Here is a 17,188-nt window from a genome sequence, read left to right as displayed (position 1 = left end):
TATATATATATATATATATATATATACACATATACATATATAATATACACATATTATATATGTATATATATATAAACTTAGGGCTGTGACAATTCTGATTTTTTTGGTGCCAATTCGATTTAAATTGCTGATTTTTGTAGATTACAAACAAACAAACAAAAGAAAAGTCCAAAACCTTTTTTTGCTAGTCATATTTTTTGATTTTCATGAGGAAAAAAAACACATTAGCCAGACCATCAATCTGCTGTTATCATGCCCAAGAAGACAGAATGAGAAGCCTTTACAATGAAGGTGAACTTGTCCATCACAAGAAATCAACTGGTAAGACTTGGCTCAAGACAATTAAGTTTTCTTTTGAAATAGTAGCTTTGATTATATGCTTTATATCAGACAAAATTAAAAAGAGCTAATATCAATGAATACAAACACAAATGTTTATTTCTATATGAGTCATCAATGAAGAAAGACACCATATGTCCAAATTAGACATAAAAATAGCTCTGAATAGCTGGAGAGTGAAAAGAAAGACTTTGGAACATGTTCCAAGGCTGAAAAGGAGATATGACTACTGGTTGGTTAACACTTTATTCTCAGACTGCCTTGACCACCTTAGGGCTGAGTCTCCATTTACAGAGACAGGCTTCTGACAAGAAGAGACTTAAAGACAAGGTTACATAGCTGCCTGCTTACCCCCCTGCCACTTCCCCTAATCTGACCCAGTAAACGTGCCCCATTGCCTGGATCTTATTTACACTCCAGCTCGCTCTGTAATAAAAGCTCCATCATGCAGTATTCATAGGGTCTCTGTTGATGTCTCTGAAGTTGGGGCTGTGGGGTTACACAAACTGGCCTCCTGGATCAGGGGCTAACATAGAGATACATATTACACTGTCACATGAATGACTTGCTGCTTTTCCCTTCCCTTGACTCTCTAACCTGACTGCCTTAATCGGTCTCTGAAGGCCCTGTTTACACAACAATGTTGCAACACAAAACTTTTTGCTTTGCATATTTAATCAATTGTATTTACACAACAGTGGAATAAAAACTATCTCTTCGCAGTGGAAATGGCAAACAGGACAACAGAACTAGAAACGCTGTAGAGCACATGCTAGGCCTCTAGTGGGTGGTGAAACTTGGCAATAACAAACCCAGGTCACACCTTCATAAGACCAGAAAACACAACTTAACCTGACTTCTTGTCAGGGTAGAAATGCACTTATGTCTTTATGGCTTATCTACAAAAACAAAGTAGTTCGCCGAATTTGCTTTTTCAATCCCAAATCAGAATTTGTTTGTGCATTCACAATTCAAACAAAGCGGACTTTCCAAGCAAAAGGACTAGGATTGACATGAGAAAAGGCTGATTTGAATGTGCTGCAAGTCATGACATAAATCAAAATAATATACAATTCTACTTTAGTCAAATCCTGCAGTCTAAACATGCAAAACATCCTTCTAAAAATTTGACCTGATTATGTGGTTTAAAAAAACAAGAAAACACTTAAAAAAGCTTGGCAAGAGGTTGGTTTTTTTTTGCTAATTTTTAGCAACAAATGTGCTACGGCAATGATGTTTTGTTGGGCAGTGAAGAATTATTCTCCATAAAAGAATTAACCAGTTCTTCACATAAAATAACAAATTAGCATTGTTGCTAAAGTAACAGCAAATTGTTCCCTGAATTAACAAAATATAAAAGCTATAACTCTGGTCTACACCTATAAAAAGAATCAATTTTTGACTAAAAACTGAAAGAAAAACAACAAAAAAAAATCCTCAAAAGTCACTGGTAGTCGCAACATTATTTCACAGATGCATGTTTTCTACCACATCTTCTTACTATATAAAAAATAATACTCGACTTTAATCAGTTTGTATAAGATCAAACAGACAAAATCTGAGATGTGACTACAGTTAAACAACAACAATTAATCTTTGAATATATACAATCTCATCAATGAGGTATAAAACAAAATCAGTGGAGGAAATGGGCTAAGAGACTAAAAGGAATAGCTGTAGAGATCTAAGTACCAGTAAAAGTTGTTGCAGTCACATCTAGGAAATATGTGTCTTTTAATTGCAATGTTAGAACCAGCAGTCACAAAAATAGCCTGTGTGTCCTTGTTACTGTATTTATAAGCCACAGACTTGGTTAGATTGGTGGACAGACTAATAAAAACCAGAAGCTGACTTTGATGGATGACTGGGTCAGCTTGTGGTGTTGGTAACATCCAATTGAGTCTAAATGACTCTGGGTCATAAATGGGCTAAGAGGTTAAAAGGTGGGGAGCCAATTGTAGTGCTATTCACATGTTATAAGACCATTATGGACTGGACCAAAAGGCAGAAGCTGATTAGGACAAACTATTGGTCTCTAAACAAAAACAAAACCTGTCCTTGCCCTCGGTGCAAATGCATACCATATATAAATAATATAGTAGGTTTCTTATGCAACTCAGCAGAATTTGTTATATCTAGATTAGAAGATTTTTTTAGATGAAGATTTTATCATGAAAAACCAGTATTAAAAAAAACTAAAGTTTTGCACATTTAAGAACTAGCATCTTGTATATTTCATAACTTCAACACCTGCACCAACACCGTCCAAAAAACTGGCTGTGCTTGACATAAGATATACTGTATGAGGATTTATTTCAGGTGTGCTGAAGGTGCGTTTTGTCAACACTACTTTGTGAGTCATGATAAAAAAAAATAGTCTGTTGCAGCTGTCGCTGGCAATTTGATAAAAAAAAAATTTAAAAAACATACAATCAGAGCTGCAAAAATATCTCCCAAGTTGTGATTCATGGTTTAGGGCTTTTTGATGCTGTCGTTTTTAAACTGTGATGCATGTCTCAGCATCTCACTCTTCGGCTGTTTCTAATGGGATAGAGCAAGTGTCATTAACACCAGAAATCATGATATTTAGTTTCTGCATAGAAACAGCATAAAACGTTGAGGTCAACGGTGATGGACAAAAGACTATGTTGATTTTTTCAGTGTCTGTTCTTTATCTCTGCATCCAGGTCAGACACTATTATAGTCTTTGCAAAGACAGCTCTGACAATTCTTTGAATGCATTACCTATACTACACTTTGTTGTTATTTAGATGTTTGGTTGCTTTAAAGATTTTCCAATAATACCAAGCAAAGACACAGATCATTAAGAGAGAATTGTGAGAAGTACAGCTAAAGTTAACACAACAGTAAATAAAGTTTCCTTTCACAAAACAGAGGACCTATTAACAACACATGAATGATATTTCCAACAGTTAAGGGCATTAAATAAGTAAAGCTTTGTCTGACTGATTAAGTAATTATAATGAAAGGCATTTACTGAGTCTTTTTTTTTTCTAGAAAACAATATAAGCTAGGTAAGGGTTACATAAACATTAGGGCTGTGACGATATGCTTTTGTCCCGATTCGATTTGATTTCGATTTTTTATGGGTGCCGATTCGATTTAAATCGCAATTCTCACAATTCTCCGATATTGCTGATTTTTGTAGATTAAAAACAAAATAAAAGTATAAAACCTTTTTTTTTCTAGTCATTTTTCTTCATTTCAATGAGGAAAAAACAACACAGTAGCCAGACCATCATTCTGCTGCTATAATGCACATTACAAGTAAAAAGGTCAATAAAAACGATAAAAATTACAAAAATTTTATAGTGCATTAATTTTATTTATTTGAAAAAAAAAAAAGGTTTTTTTTTTAGCAAAAATAAAAAAATCGATTTTAAAATTGTGAAGAAAAAAAAATCCAGATTTCTATTTTTCGATTTTCCCACCTCTAATAAATATGGTCATTTAGAGTTCTGCATCAAATGTACATATAGATTACATGGTTAAGTGCGGGCCTATTCAACTTTGGGAAACTTCTCCAGCTCAGATAACCGTCTCTGTGCAAGGAACTGTCAGAGACCTTTTCCCCCTTTTTTTTTGGACAATAAACATTTTGAGAAAAGCTACAGTGAAGTTTATGACTTTTTAAACAACTCAATTTCACTTATACGAGGTAGTTTCAAGGTCCAAAGTACCTACTTTGTCATGACTTAGAACAGAACTACTCCACTTGGTCCTGCAATGACCGCAGCCCTGCAGGTTTTTGATGTATACTGTTCAAACACATCTGACACAAACTAAAAGAATCCAACAGCTTATGAAGTTTGGCTAAATGACTAGTTAGGTTCAGTGCAAAAGTTACACTGAAAGCCTGCAGGGCTGCACCTGTTGTGGAACAGAGTAGAATAGCTCTGACTTTGAGGGACACTGAGAAACGAGCTGTTCCATGTCAAGCTAAAATGTCCGTGATGGAAAGCGTTTTAAGTGTGGTGCAAGTTGTGTTTACATGCTGAGGTACATAAAATGGTGACCTTTCAGAGTTTCATAAAAAATCATTTCTTAACTTGTGCAGCCCTAATTAACATTCTGGCTTTAAAAAAACAAAAGTCTGTATGTATCTGACTTTTAACATAATGAAAATTAAACCAAATTAAAACAGACATTAAATAAAACTAGAGGAAAAGACCTAAATGACCCAAGGTTTTTTATGGATGGGGTAGAGGGAGGTGGTGCTTGTTTTCTCCTATCAGCCATGAAATTTTCAGTACCAATGCATATAGATTTTTTTTTGCTGGGCTAAATTGACTGAAAAGTTGTTGGACTTGCAATATTGGCTTTCTTCAGTGCAGTGTAACCACTTCTGGTGCCAAACTGATGAACAATCCTATTTGTCTTACAACTAAGACAGACTGGCACTTAATAGAAAATCCAAAAATCATAAAACAGTAAAAAAAAAATGAAAAAAAAAAAAAAAAAAGGGGGGGGGGGGGGGGGGGGGGAAGGATGACAATATAACACAGTAGTGTTGTGGTTTTTCTCGATGGAAAGAAAATTTACTGGGTTTCCTAAGGACTGTCTCAGCCAAACCAGTCTGTCAAGCCAAGGTTAGTCTGAGCAGTGATCAATACTTCAATCTCAATAAAACAGCTCAATAGCTGAGAATTGATGGAAAGAGAAAGCGTAAGGATGGAGAAAGAAAGATAGAAGAAACGACACAAATGCCAACCTTGTCATAACGTTAGCAGGTTAGTAATACATTTGTCTAGAGGATGGAGCTCTTCATGGTGGCAGGTAAAGTGTTGTACTACAAACCGATTAAGTCAATGGCTGTCAGACCTTACACCCCAAAATCAATATCATATATGTTTGCAACCTTCAAAGCAGAATAAATAAGTGAAGGTACAGACACAAACCAGCCTGATGGATGTCAAACCACACATCGAGAGATAAATGGACAACCGAAGGAGCAGAGGGGGAGTGGTGAAGAATGGAGAACCATTTACAGAGTAATGTGTGCTTATTTTGTCATATGTAATGAGTGGAAAAAGATCAAAAGGCTTAAATCAAATGATTTTGAGACATTCTGCCATAATACTTGCACTGTAGCTAGTTAGTTTAGACTTCAATCAATTAATTACTATCCATGGGTGTTGTAAAGTTGCTGTATGTGTGTCAGAATAGACAAACACTTACTTGTAAACTGTGCCTCCGTTTCCATGACCAAGTTGCTCTTGATAGTGGATATCTTGAGCATTTATCTGCAGGACAACAAGCATGTTTACAATAGTGATACTTGATGCTCAGACATGAGAAGTCATACTACTACTATAATGTACGTGTAAGTGAACAGATGAAAAAGAACCTGCACACACAAGTGAAATGGGAATGCATTGTTATTGGAAGCTATAAACAAGGCAGGCATCAGGTCACCCCAAGTTCAGTGACATAAGGACAGAAAAATAAGCGTAACAGAAGGAGGGAATCAATACAGCACTGGCTATCTAACTTATAAAAGGATATTGTGTTTGGGTGAGAGGGAGTTAAAAGATGATTTGTTGTCATCGTTCTATCATACATCAATAGGATGAGAAGAAAAATCAGTCAGATAATAAAGATTAAGTCAACCTGGCTTGTTGCGAATGAAATCTTTCAAACATTAACTTATAATATTTCCACTTTAAAATATTTTTTTTTAAACTAAACTAAGTCTTCTTTTAACATTGCAATTCCAAGAACTGCAAGCGATTAAAAGCTTAAGATAATCTTCCATTGTCTGAATATTTTTGATATGACATATATGAAACCTTATTACACAAAGCCTCAGACAGTTTAAAACTTAGACATGTTGATGGGATTTATGCCATCATGGAAGTGCTTTGCTGAAGGATATGCTGAAACCTGGTGAATGGTCTTTGTTTAAATTAAAAATCCTTGTTCTATTTTTGGTTGCAAACACTTTGTGGTAGCGAGTAGAGTAATTTATAAATTAGCCTCAAACTCACAGATCTGACATCTCTTACAATTCCAAACTGCAGCAGATTATTATGCATCATTGCACCTTAATTATCTCACATGACACTTGTATGCATGCAAATATACATAAAAACATACAGTCACACATTTCTCTCTCTTTAAAAATACAAAAAAACAAAAAGATTACAAAACAAAACACACAAACAAAACAAAATACTAAAATTCATTTATACATGCATACATACAGAGATTTCATCTCTTCTGTCCTGTTACTGCCTCTAGTTCTTTTAACCAATTTTATGTTCACAGATTTTATTTTACATGCATGTACTGTATTATTATTGGGTTCGGATTGCTAGTGAAAGCTAGTGTAGATGGTCATATGGAAGTGATCAAGTGTTTTCTTATTTTTCACCGGGGTTTCTTGGACAGGTCATGTTTGTGAATGCAAGTTGGTTCTCCTAACATTTAACTTGGAAAAATTAAGTTTAATTTTAAAATGTTAAATAATTACAATCAAGGTAGCATATATATATATATATATATATTTGTCTAAAACTGTGACACCGGGAATCTACTGAACGAGAAAGCGTTGTGAAAGCGATGCGGTGCACTGAGCTTTCTGCGCTACACCCTATTTCATCTGCAGAGTTTCAGAGCAGAACGTCTTTGTTGCAGTTCACATGAGGATTGCATCATGCCATAGTCGGTGTATGCCTTTTAAAAATACTTTATAAAAAGGTTTTAAAGTGAACAATAAGCTAGTAGCTAAATTAGCAGGCACAGTTCGACCGTGTCTCGTGTTACTCTTTTTTTCTCCATAGTAGGGATGTTTGGTGCCAAACAAAAGGTTACAAAACGGCGCAGCTTTACTCCTCTAAGATAAATGCGTGTTTTCCACAGTGCCATTTACTAAGTGAACCGGTTTTACCTAATAAATGACTTGAGGGCTCTCTTCAGATACTCCACCTTAACCTCTCACTGTCCAAAGACATGAATGTTAGTTTAATTGGTCCCTCAAAATTCTCCCTAGAAGTGAATGTGAACATAAATGGTTGTTTGTGTCTCTGTGTTTGTCCTGTGATAGACTGGCAACTTGTCCAGGGTGTACCCTGCCTCTAGCCTGCTAATTACTGGGAGAGGTTTCAGCACCCCCACAACCCTGAATTGGATTAAATAGTGTTAAAACCTGAGCTCCCTTTGTTGTTTTTTTTAATTTACTTTTATTCTCGTTTTTCCATTTTTAATTCCAGATTTTATTTATTTGTATTGCAGCGTTTCATTTTTAATTGTGGAGTGTTGTGGGCAACTACTGCTGTAAAAATGTGCCATATAAATAAACTTGAACTTGAACTTAAAATGAATTGATGGGGCTCAAATTATTTCACACTCTATCCATTTATCCATTTTCTATACCCACTAATTCCAACTCAGGATGAGGAGGTACCAGAGCCTATCCCAGCAGTTTCTAGAGGCAGGGTTCATCCTGCATGGGTGGCCAGTCCATCACAGAGCCAACATGGAGACACAAACACCTACACTCTCTCCTTGGTTTTTAGATGTCTTCAGACTGTAGGAAAAAGCTGAAACAAACTCTGCACTGAAAGGCATGAAAGGCATGGCTCAAAACAGGAACTTTATGGCCCATTTTACTTTCCATTTGTTCAATAACTAGCGAAGCCCTCGGAGAGCAGCTAATTTCCACCCATATTGCGAAGACTCCATTAAAAATTTTCTGTGTCCATAATTCATTCAAGATCACACCCAAAATTTAGTGGACTTTCAGTTAAACTAAGACCCATTTTCAAAAAAGCAAAACAAAGAACAAACAGAACAGATAAAAGTGGGCAAAGACATGTCGGCCTTGGTGGTGGTAATAAACACAGTAACTATTCATTCATAGGCTATGCATAAAGGTTAGGACAATTTGGATAAATTCCTCAATAAAAGATTAGATGTTAGTTTATTCAGACAATTGCCTTTACAGTAGTATTGAGATCAAATTAAATATGTTAGATAAAATTTTGAATAAATTAAATAGTAGTAGTAGTAGGTAGTCGAAAATAACTGTAAAAATGGCTGTAAATGCCACACGAACATGCACACTACCTCTTAAATCTGAACCTAAATGATTTAAAAGGCGTAAGGTTAAGAGACTGAGAAGAAGTGGATGCAAAGATAGAGGACATGTGAAAGAACAACTCTATTAATTCAATGTGTTACAGCTGAAACCTGAGAGGTTTTTGGCTTAATTGTGTTCCTGACATGCTGGCTATTGTGTGAGTGTGTGTGTGTGTATGAAAGAAAGGGGCAAAGAGACAGAGTTATCCTTGGAACCAATGAACTGGCTGCCCTTAGTGTGACACAATGAGAAAGATATCTAAATATACATAACAACATCATAATGTTTGAGAGCAATATTTACCTGCCCATTTGTCAAGATCCTCTTCAGCTCAGCAGACGATTTTTTGAGGCTAATAATAAATCAATAAATACATAAAAAGTATCATTCAAAGAGATGCAGTTTATTCCATGTTGTGCAACATGAAATTTATCTTGCAGAAAACTCACCTGTTGTTGGCTATTGAGTCAGGGACGGTATGAGTGCAGTCGTTGGCTAGATTAGGCCTTGTGTTAACCTTGATGTTATTTAAAAAAAAGCAAGGTAAAACACACAAATGGTTAAAGCCAAAAAGACAGTCAAACAGACAGGTACATGAGCAGACCCCTCATTAAACCCTAACAAAACAGCCTATATCTCTTCATCTGGACCATGTTTACTGCCAAGACCTCCATACTCAACCCAGATATTAAACACAAATGAAGAGATGAGACCCTCTAAAGATGATACTAAAAATAACTTAATAATTGAGGTCAAAAGTGTGATGTGTTAGGCCTACAAAAGCACAGGGAATCTCTCTTTAATTAGTGCCCAGGAAACCTCATTTAAATGACACACAAGGCTCACCTTAGAAAGGAAGAAAGAGGAAGATTACCAAAAGACTAAACGGATTTTTGGAAAACACCACCTTTTCAAACAGACCACTGACCTTTAAAATAAAAATAAAAAAACGACACGGTTCAGTAGTTGGAACCAAAACTCCTCTGAGGATACATTAAACAAAGCAGTTTGAGAATTTTTGCGGGGGTTAATTTTGTCATTGAAATGCAGATGGATATAATATGGATCATCAGGAGAGACGGAGGAGGTGTCAAGTCATTTAACCCATGGTAATTAGCAATGACTTTCAATAGCAACATATGCTGAACATAACATGGGAAGGTCTGCGGAAGGCCATTTGGGGGCTTGTAATGACAGTTTTATGGTTGAACAATGACATCTTTGTATTGCCAGATTCTGCTCTAACCAACGCTGATATTCTTCCTATCACGGGACATAAGAGGATCATAATTCTCTGGAGAGGGATAGGGGTTTCACACCAAAACCTTGATCCTAACAGCATGAGAAGCAAGAATATACAGCGAGAGTGAGGGAGGAGAGAGACGAGCCCAGTGACAGGCACAGACAGATATTTCATACATAAACATGGACGAAAGGAACAACAGAATGAGTGAAAGAAAAGGAGAGCCTTGACTTCAATTGACATTTCAATAAGTGGAACACAGCGTTACCAATCCATTTGACTCAACTTCCCACCCTCCCCTCCCCTTGTTCTCTGTGTAAGGCAGCTGAAACAATTATTGAGATAGGTACCTTCAGGCCATGTATGTTCCGGATCCCTGGAGTCTTGCCGGCTGAAACAGTAATTGACTAGATTGTAGAACACATCACTGGACCATTTACAAATGTGTTGAAAAGGAATCAGTTCTTTATAAATAATTTTAAAAAAAAGAAAGAAAGTGAAATGAGAGTTACTCTGAAATTAGTTGTGGACATGAGCATGATTGAGACGCTGGGCTCTTGAGACAGTTGGTGATAGATAGAAAGGAAACACAATCAGTTACAGAATAGTGAAGTATAAAGGGAAATAAAAGATAAACTCAGAGTAAAAGAGCCTTTCAGAATCACTTCATCCTTGGGGCCTGTTAAGAAATCATGTATAACACTGAACTGACTGAAAATAAAACAGTACTGATGAAAAAATATGTATTGAAAAACAGCTTAAAAATCATTTTAAAAAGAAATTAGACGTAGTCTGAAAAAAGATAATATTTGCATTGACACATGCTGTCTCTTGATATACTGTGCAATAGAAATACAGATTTTTTTAACAGATAGTATAAAAAAAAAAAAAAGAACAGAATGAATCACTGAATACAGGTGGTCCTTGGAAAATGCGGTTCTCGACTTACGCCGTTCCAATTTTATGATGCTCATTAAATAAATGTAAATAAAAAAAAATAAAGCAAGTTTCGATGTTATGAGGGATCATATAAGCTCCTATGACTCGTGACACGGAGGCTGAGACGACGCCTCAGTGCGTATTTTAATTGCCTGTACTGTTTTTCTATTAATATGATGTATAATACGTGTATTTAGATAGTTATTTAGTGGTCAAAGGGGGTATGGGGTATTTAAGGATAAAAATATGAGTCACATTGCAGTGGTAGGAACGTAAACCGAGGACCGCCTGTAATCATGTTGTCTAGCGGTTCTAATGGTACTGTTATTATTTTGAACACGTATTCCCCTTACAAAATCAAAACAGTTCCATGTGTTTAAGATTTGCTTTCTTTTTTTTAACACCTCCATCACAAAGATGCATTCATCTCTCAACATTATTAATCTCCTGTAAACTGTGAAGCATAACACTCTACCTCTTGGAAAAATCTGTAGAGGGTCCGGCAGCAGTCCGTTCATACGTTGTTCGTTCATTGTATTGCAGTACTAACAGAAAAAGGAAAAGCAAAATTAAGTTGAGAGTTAGTGGGAAAGGTGTGAAATACACAAACGACAACTTAAATGGTTTTAATGCCATTAAAGTTGTTTCTTGAAGAGAACAAGTTAAAATTTGTAGATCAATCTTATCACACAAAAAGGATGAAAAGCAGTCTTGGTAGATTTGCAATTTTAATATTTCCTACACATGCAAAAATGTTTATTTTACTGAGGTCAGAATGAATCCAAATCATTCTGAAAAATGCGAGCATGCTGTGCTGAAATCTGTTGCAGATGAGGACCAATGCCCTGTGGGCTTGTTCTGAGGGACTGTAGCATTAACCCTTTTCTCCTGCAGGTCAACAGCTCACCAAACACTCATATCCTACAGGACTAACACAGCCATACACACACTCTGGAGCCTCTCAGCTGCTTGCCAAAGCAATGCAATAATTGATGTTTCAGTTAACCAAACCATCTGTTAATCTGTGAGTGTGTGTGCATATAACAGTGTGTGTGCTTATGAGTCCACCCCCCCTTGCTTTGTTAAAATACCCTCTGTTTTTGGAGGCTTGAAGAATAAAAGGCCAAAACAAATAAAGCAAAGGTCTAAGGCAAAACTAAAATAGAAAAAAAAAAAAACTTATGTTTTAATGTAGTGCAAATTTAACTTACTTCCTTGTATTTAATTCACTTTCCAGTTTGAACCACACAGCCATCACAGCAATATGTAAATTTGCTCTCTCATTGTGGAGAGAGGAGGGAGGACGATGGGACCGGCTTGGATGGGAATGGATCAGAATGGCTACCCAAGTGGCACAGCTGTTATTAAAAGGCCTATTTATCACTGTCAGATCTCCTCCTCTCTCCTAGCCCTCTGCTTTCACCCTCAGGCACTTTCACTAGGCCAAATCTGAACAATGGGCCTAATACCAAAAAAGAAAAAAAAAAAAGTTGTGCTGTGTGTTGTGGTTGTGGAAGGGGAATCGGGCTCCACGTACCTTTAATTTTCCGCTCAGCTGGCTTATTGATTAAGGCTGCAATTACCACCTAATCTGTAGTAGGTGTGTTATTAAAAGACAGTTTCCATTGTTGGCCAATAACTAAACAGTGTCCGATCCCAGATAGCATCACTCAGCCTTGAGGGACACATGAGAGAAGAGAGCAGAGCATGGGTCTCATCATCATTAGCAGACTAAGGGGAAATGAGAGTAAAAATGGTGGAACTAGAGCCACTACCTCCAGGGGGAGCTGGAAGAGGAAGAGATGTGGTCACGTTTTTTTTTTTTAAAGCACCTGACATACACCGGTCTTTAACTTTGAACAGGGGCGTCTGTCTTTCAAGGTGTCGAACAATGATTAGAGATGCCTGGAAGTCTCATGGCTCTCACGGGAGGATGTAGCAATCAATGTTCTCACTGATGGGGAGACTTTTTACTATAAATGCCCTCTGCACATTCATGTTAATTAAGTGCTGAATTTGAGCATTAATTTTGCTCAGCAATCAGAGGTGTACATTTTTTGCTATGAAAAATTAAAGATAAATTTTTAAGGAGAAAAGGCAGCAGAAGGGAAAAAACCCACCATGCAGTGACAGCATATTTAAAAGTGATTATTAAACCTGCACACACACAGTGACAGACTAAATGAATTAGCCCACCTTTCACCTAACATGTTATTTCCCTTAATTCCTATTAATTTCACATAATGGGTGTCTGCTCACTTGGAATTAATAACACTAAAGCAGAAATCCATTGGGGTCTCTATGGAAGCCAAGTGGCAACCACAGCAAACAACACAAACAGGAAAAAAAAGGGCATTTAAAAATACTCCACTGGCTTAAATTATATTCCAGTGACTTCAGTTTTTTTTTTCCAGGTGATCAGCAGCTTTTTGCACACATGGCTGTCCCATGAGTAGAAAGCCATTAAGAGCTCCGGATTTATTTGCCAAAAATTCATGAACAAATAGGTTTTCACATCTGTGAGAAAATAAGTGCAATGTGGATATTAAATGTCTGTGCTTGGTAGAACGCGGCGCAGGTTGGGGTCATACATTAATATGCACTGCAAACATGTCACATCATCTGAATAACCAAGTGCAGGAAAACTGTTGGGTTGCCTTGTTCTCTGAATAGCTGGCATAAGCAATGGGAGGGGGAGGGGGGCAAATGAGTCTTCCACAAAAATGGCACAAAAAGCAGAGGTTATAATACTAACTTCTCCAATTTGTAGCTTGCACATTTTATATAGTTGATTCTTTTAAAGCTAATTTTCAAAAGTTTAAATTGTGCCATATATGGTTAGTAGTACAACACATGTCTGATAGTGCACCAAAATAAGCATTATGATATAAGCACTCCGTTGTCTTAGAAAAAAAAACTATAATTAAGAGTAAGAAAACACCAGTCAATAAACCAGTCGACATCTATTAGTTTACATCCAAACTGAGACTGTTTTGTGGTTTCACCTAAAAACATCGAGATTTCCGTTACTGTATGAGAGTATAACTGACACCTCTTCAAACAGGCAACGCTGCACAGCAGGGTGAAATGATAGAAGAGCTGAAAATATCTCAGTTGCATCCCTGAAAAATAAAAAGTGGCTGAGGTCAATGGCTTTTCTCAATCTCAGTTTCACAACAGCTGCCTCTTCTTGCTTAATCACACTGCTACCCTATGCTACTTAATGATTAAAAAGCAACCACAAGTGATAAAAATGGACAAAAAATGGGGACTGTAAATTGTGCCTGTGGCACCAGTGGCATCATTGTGAGTTGATGGGGGGTAAAAGACATCCACAGATGAAAGTAGATTTTGAACAATTCTGCCGCCCAGGGGGGCTGTGCTTTAATGAGGCAAAACTTTAAGTACTGAATAATAAATAATAAAAATTGACAGTTCATTTAGCTTTCAGTGTACCTCATACAGAAACTCATTACATGCCATTACTCTTACTGTCCACGGCATGATCAGTAAGTATGGGGGAATAAGAAAACACACTGTACTAGGTGGTGTAACTGAATGGGTGGTAGGAACTGTGTCTGTGTTTGTGTGAATATGTGTGAATGTGTGCTGCTGAACACTGCCAACAAATTAGTTTTCAGTTCACCATACAACTAGATATGGCATTGTGAACTCCAAATTCTTTAATCCAGGAGAGATGTGGGGATAGAGGGTGAAGACTGTCAGATAGAATCTACTTTCCTCCTTTTTAAAATTATTTTCTGCAATGCTAATTGTACTTCCTAACCTACTTTATAGTATTAACTGTTAAAACTTTAGCTTAGGTGAGACTAGCTATGTCTCAAATATCCTTTCAGCTGATAATAATTTGGCAGTCTCTTTCGCTTTGCTGCCCAATGCACCTAAATATATGGAATATTCAAAACAATGTCCAGTTTGGTCAGTCATATTTTATTTACATCCACCAAAATCACAAATTAGCATCAGAAAGCATGGCGGTCAGTAAACTGTAAAAGGCTGCAGTGATGTCTGACCTCGGCATGAACAGTTTTTTTATCAGACCTACTTTCCACTGAAGGGAACGTCCCCATAAAAACACTGACATGTTATACCATGAAAACCAGACATGATTAAATAAAAATAAAGCACTTATTTATGTACTCACATACGACAACATGGCTTTGAGTTCTTCATCACTTCTTACGGTGATTCTGTCTCCGACCTCATCTTCATCTGAAACAAAATAACAAAGACAACATTATTTGAACTATAAAACAAGATAATCACACATCTTTTCTCTTAAATACTCATGACTAGGAGAGATATGGCAAGATTTTCTAATAAACTTCTAGTATGCACAATTTGTCAACACTAAAATGCAAAAAATAAGTAGTTACAGTATTCAGACATTAAACTGAAATACTAACCAAATCAACAACTTGTTATGTGACAATAAAGAAAAAACTTATTTAATAATCAACTATTAAATCAAAATAAACTTAATAGGTAACACAACTGCCAGTTGATACAATACATCAAAAGGCATTAAAAGAAATTCTATATTTATTACTTTTATTAATACAACCGCCATAATTGTCACTGAAAAGCTACTCAGCCTAAGTGTACCTTATAAATCATCATCTTAAATTTGAATATCAAACAAAACCTGAATGTATATTGTGATCCTTATAATTATATGAAAAATAGTTTGATTTTGCTAAATATGATAACCAACAATAAAATGTTTTTGCTATTTTACTTAATATATATCAAAAAGAAAACAAACTTAAATAACTCCTTATTTCCTTACTGTCCACATAACAGAGCACTGTTCATTCAATGCTTTGGTATGTAGTTGTCCCTAAAAGTAATCCTGACAATCCTAAACAGTACGGGTTGGAAAATCGAATAAAAAAATCGGAAATCTGGATTTTTTTCTTCACAATTTTTAAATAAAAAAATAGATTTTTTTTTTTTCTCCAAATAAATAAAATGAATGCACTATAAAATTTTTGTCATTTTTATTGATCTTTTTACTTGTGTTTCTGGGCATTATAGCAGGAGAATCATGGTCTGGCTACTGTGTTGTTTTTCCCAATTAAAATCAAGAAAAATGACAAGCAAAAAAAAAAGTTTTATACATTTTTTTTTTGTTTTTAATCTACAAAATCAGCTATATCTGAGAATTGTGAGAATCGCAATTTAAATCGAATCGGCCCCCCTAAAAATCGGAATCGGGCAAAAGCATATCGTCACACCCCTAGTAAACAGGATAGATCAGTACAGCTTGTGATGCAAATTAAAGCAATACAAAAGGAACTTACATTCAAAGGCAGTGACAGTGGCTTCAGGCATCACATCTCTGATTGCGACCTGAAATATTTATAAAAGTTATGCACAAAAACAGAAACAGCAAAGGCAAAAACTTCAGAGATGCTTTTATATGCTTTTGGTGAGTGTGATTCTTATTATTGATGTTCCTTATACTAGGACATTTTGAGTCAGATACCTCAGGTTCAGACTATGTACAGTATTATATGTTTTTAAAAAAAAATTTTTTAAGCTGTCCATCAGGCTTTCAGAAGACTCACCAATAAGTCATTGAAGTTCAGAAGAGATGGATAGTCCACAGACGAGTCCATGTCCCCTGATGGCGTCTTTATGCGGATCACTATGGGCTCGGCATCCATTTCGCAGATTTTATTTAGAATAAGCATAGGGAAAGAAAATTAAGACTCATAACACACGGATGTCTCTGGAGGCTAACAAGCTAACTTCCTACAGTTGTTTGCTAACGACACATGCTAGCATCCTGCTCACTTCAGACACTTGATTTAAGTGATGCGAAGATGTAAAAACATCAACTTGAGAGCTCAGTCACCACCAACAATGTTGTCACGTCATAGCCGGCTGAAAGATTCACATTGAGCGGACAAAAGTGGAATTTTTCGGCTTTGTCAGGTAAAGTTTCGATTGTGTCATATGAGATTTTAGCCTAATAGCTAGTTTTGAGGAAACTGCCTCAACAGCGTTTCCGAATCAACATCCGGTTAGGGAATGTCAAAGTAAGAGCCGTTCAATATCAACCATAACATTAAGAGCTTCACTCCAACATACTTCATTATAAAAAGGATTATGAATGAATGAATGAATGAATGAATGAATGAATATAGCAGTCATAGGATTGAGCATGTTCAAACTTTGGAAATGAACTGTATAGGGTATGCTGAATTAAAACTTGAGCATTTTGCAAATATCACATTAAAGCAGTGTTTTTCAACCTTTTTTTTTTAGCCAATGCACACCACAAACCAAAATGGTTTTTTTTCTCTTTTTTTCTAAAAAGCCCATATTATTAATATAAAGTCACCTTGTCAAAGTGTCTTGAACAGAAATAAGATAAACACAAGAAAAAGGAATTTCACGATCTTTCACCTGGGCCTCTTTAGATGAACACAGAGCTTCTTTTTAGACCAATCAGGTGAAATTGGATAATTTCTCAGGGCACACCTGATGATCTCTCATAGCACACTCGTGTACCACGGCACAGTGGTTGAAAAACACTG

General features: G+C 36.2%; 1 protein-coding gene across 1 annotated transcript in view; it reads right to left on the bottom strand.

Moving 5' to 3' along the window:
- The window catches only part of map2k5 (mitogen-activated protein kinase kinase 5), a 59,368-nt gene extending 43,000 nt beyond the window's left edge, over positions 1–16,368 (bottom strand). Inside the window, exons 1-8 of the mRNA XM_079246377.1 lie at positions 16,214–16,368; positions 15,947–15,995; positions 14,788–14,855; positions 11,098–11,167; positions 10,034–10,074; positions 8,890–8,957; positions 8,744–8,792; positions 5,539–5,603 (exon numbers count right to left, since the gene is read on the bottom strand). Coding sequence (XP_079102503.1) covers positions 5,539–5,603; positions 8,744–8,792; positions 8,890–8,957; positions 10,034–10,074; positions 11,098–11,167; positions 14,788–14,855; positions 15,947–15,995; positions 16,214–16,339 — 536 coding nt within the window. The 5' untranslated portion in view covers positions 16,340–16,368. The remainder of the gene's footprint in view (positions 1–5,538; positions 5,604–8,743; positions 8,793–8,889; positions 8,958–10,033; positions 10,075–11,097; positions 11,168–14,787; positions 14,856–15,946; positions 15,996–16,213) is intronic.
- Positions 16,369–17,188: the final 820 nt, after the last annotated feature.

Source organism: Telmatherina bonti (genome assembly GCF_933228915.1).
Source record: "Telmatherina bonti genome assembly, chromosome: 1".
NCBI classification, from domain to species: Eukaryota; Metazoa; Chordata; class Actinopteri; order Atheriniformes; family Telmatherinidae; genus Telmatherina; species Telmatherina bonti.
The sequence above is the reverse complement of the archived record's forward strand: the minus strand, read 5'-3'. Positions and strand labels throughout refer to the sequence as shown.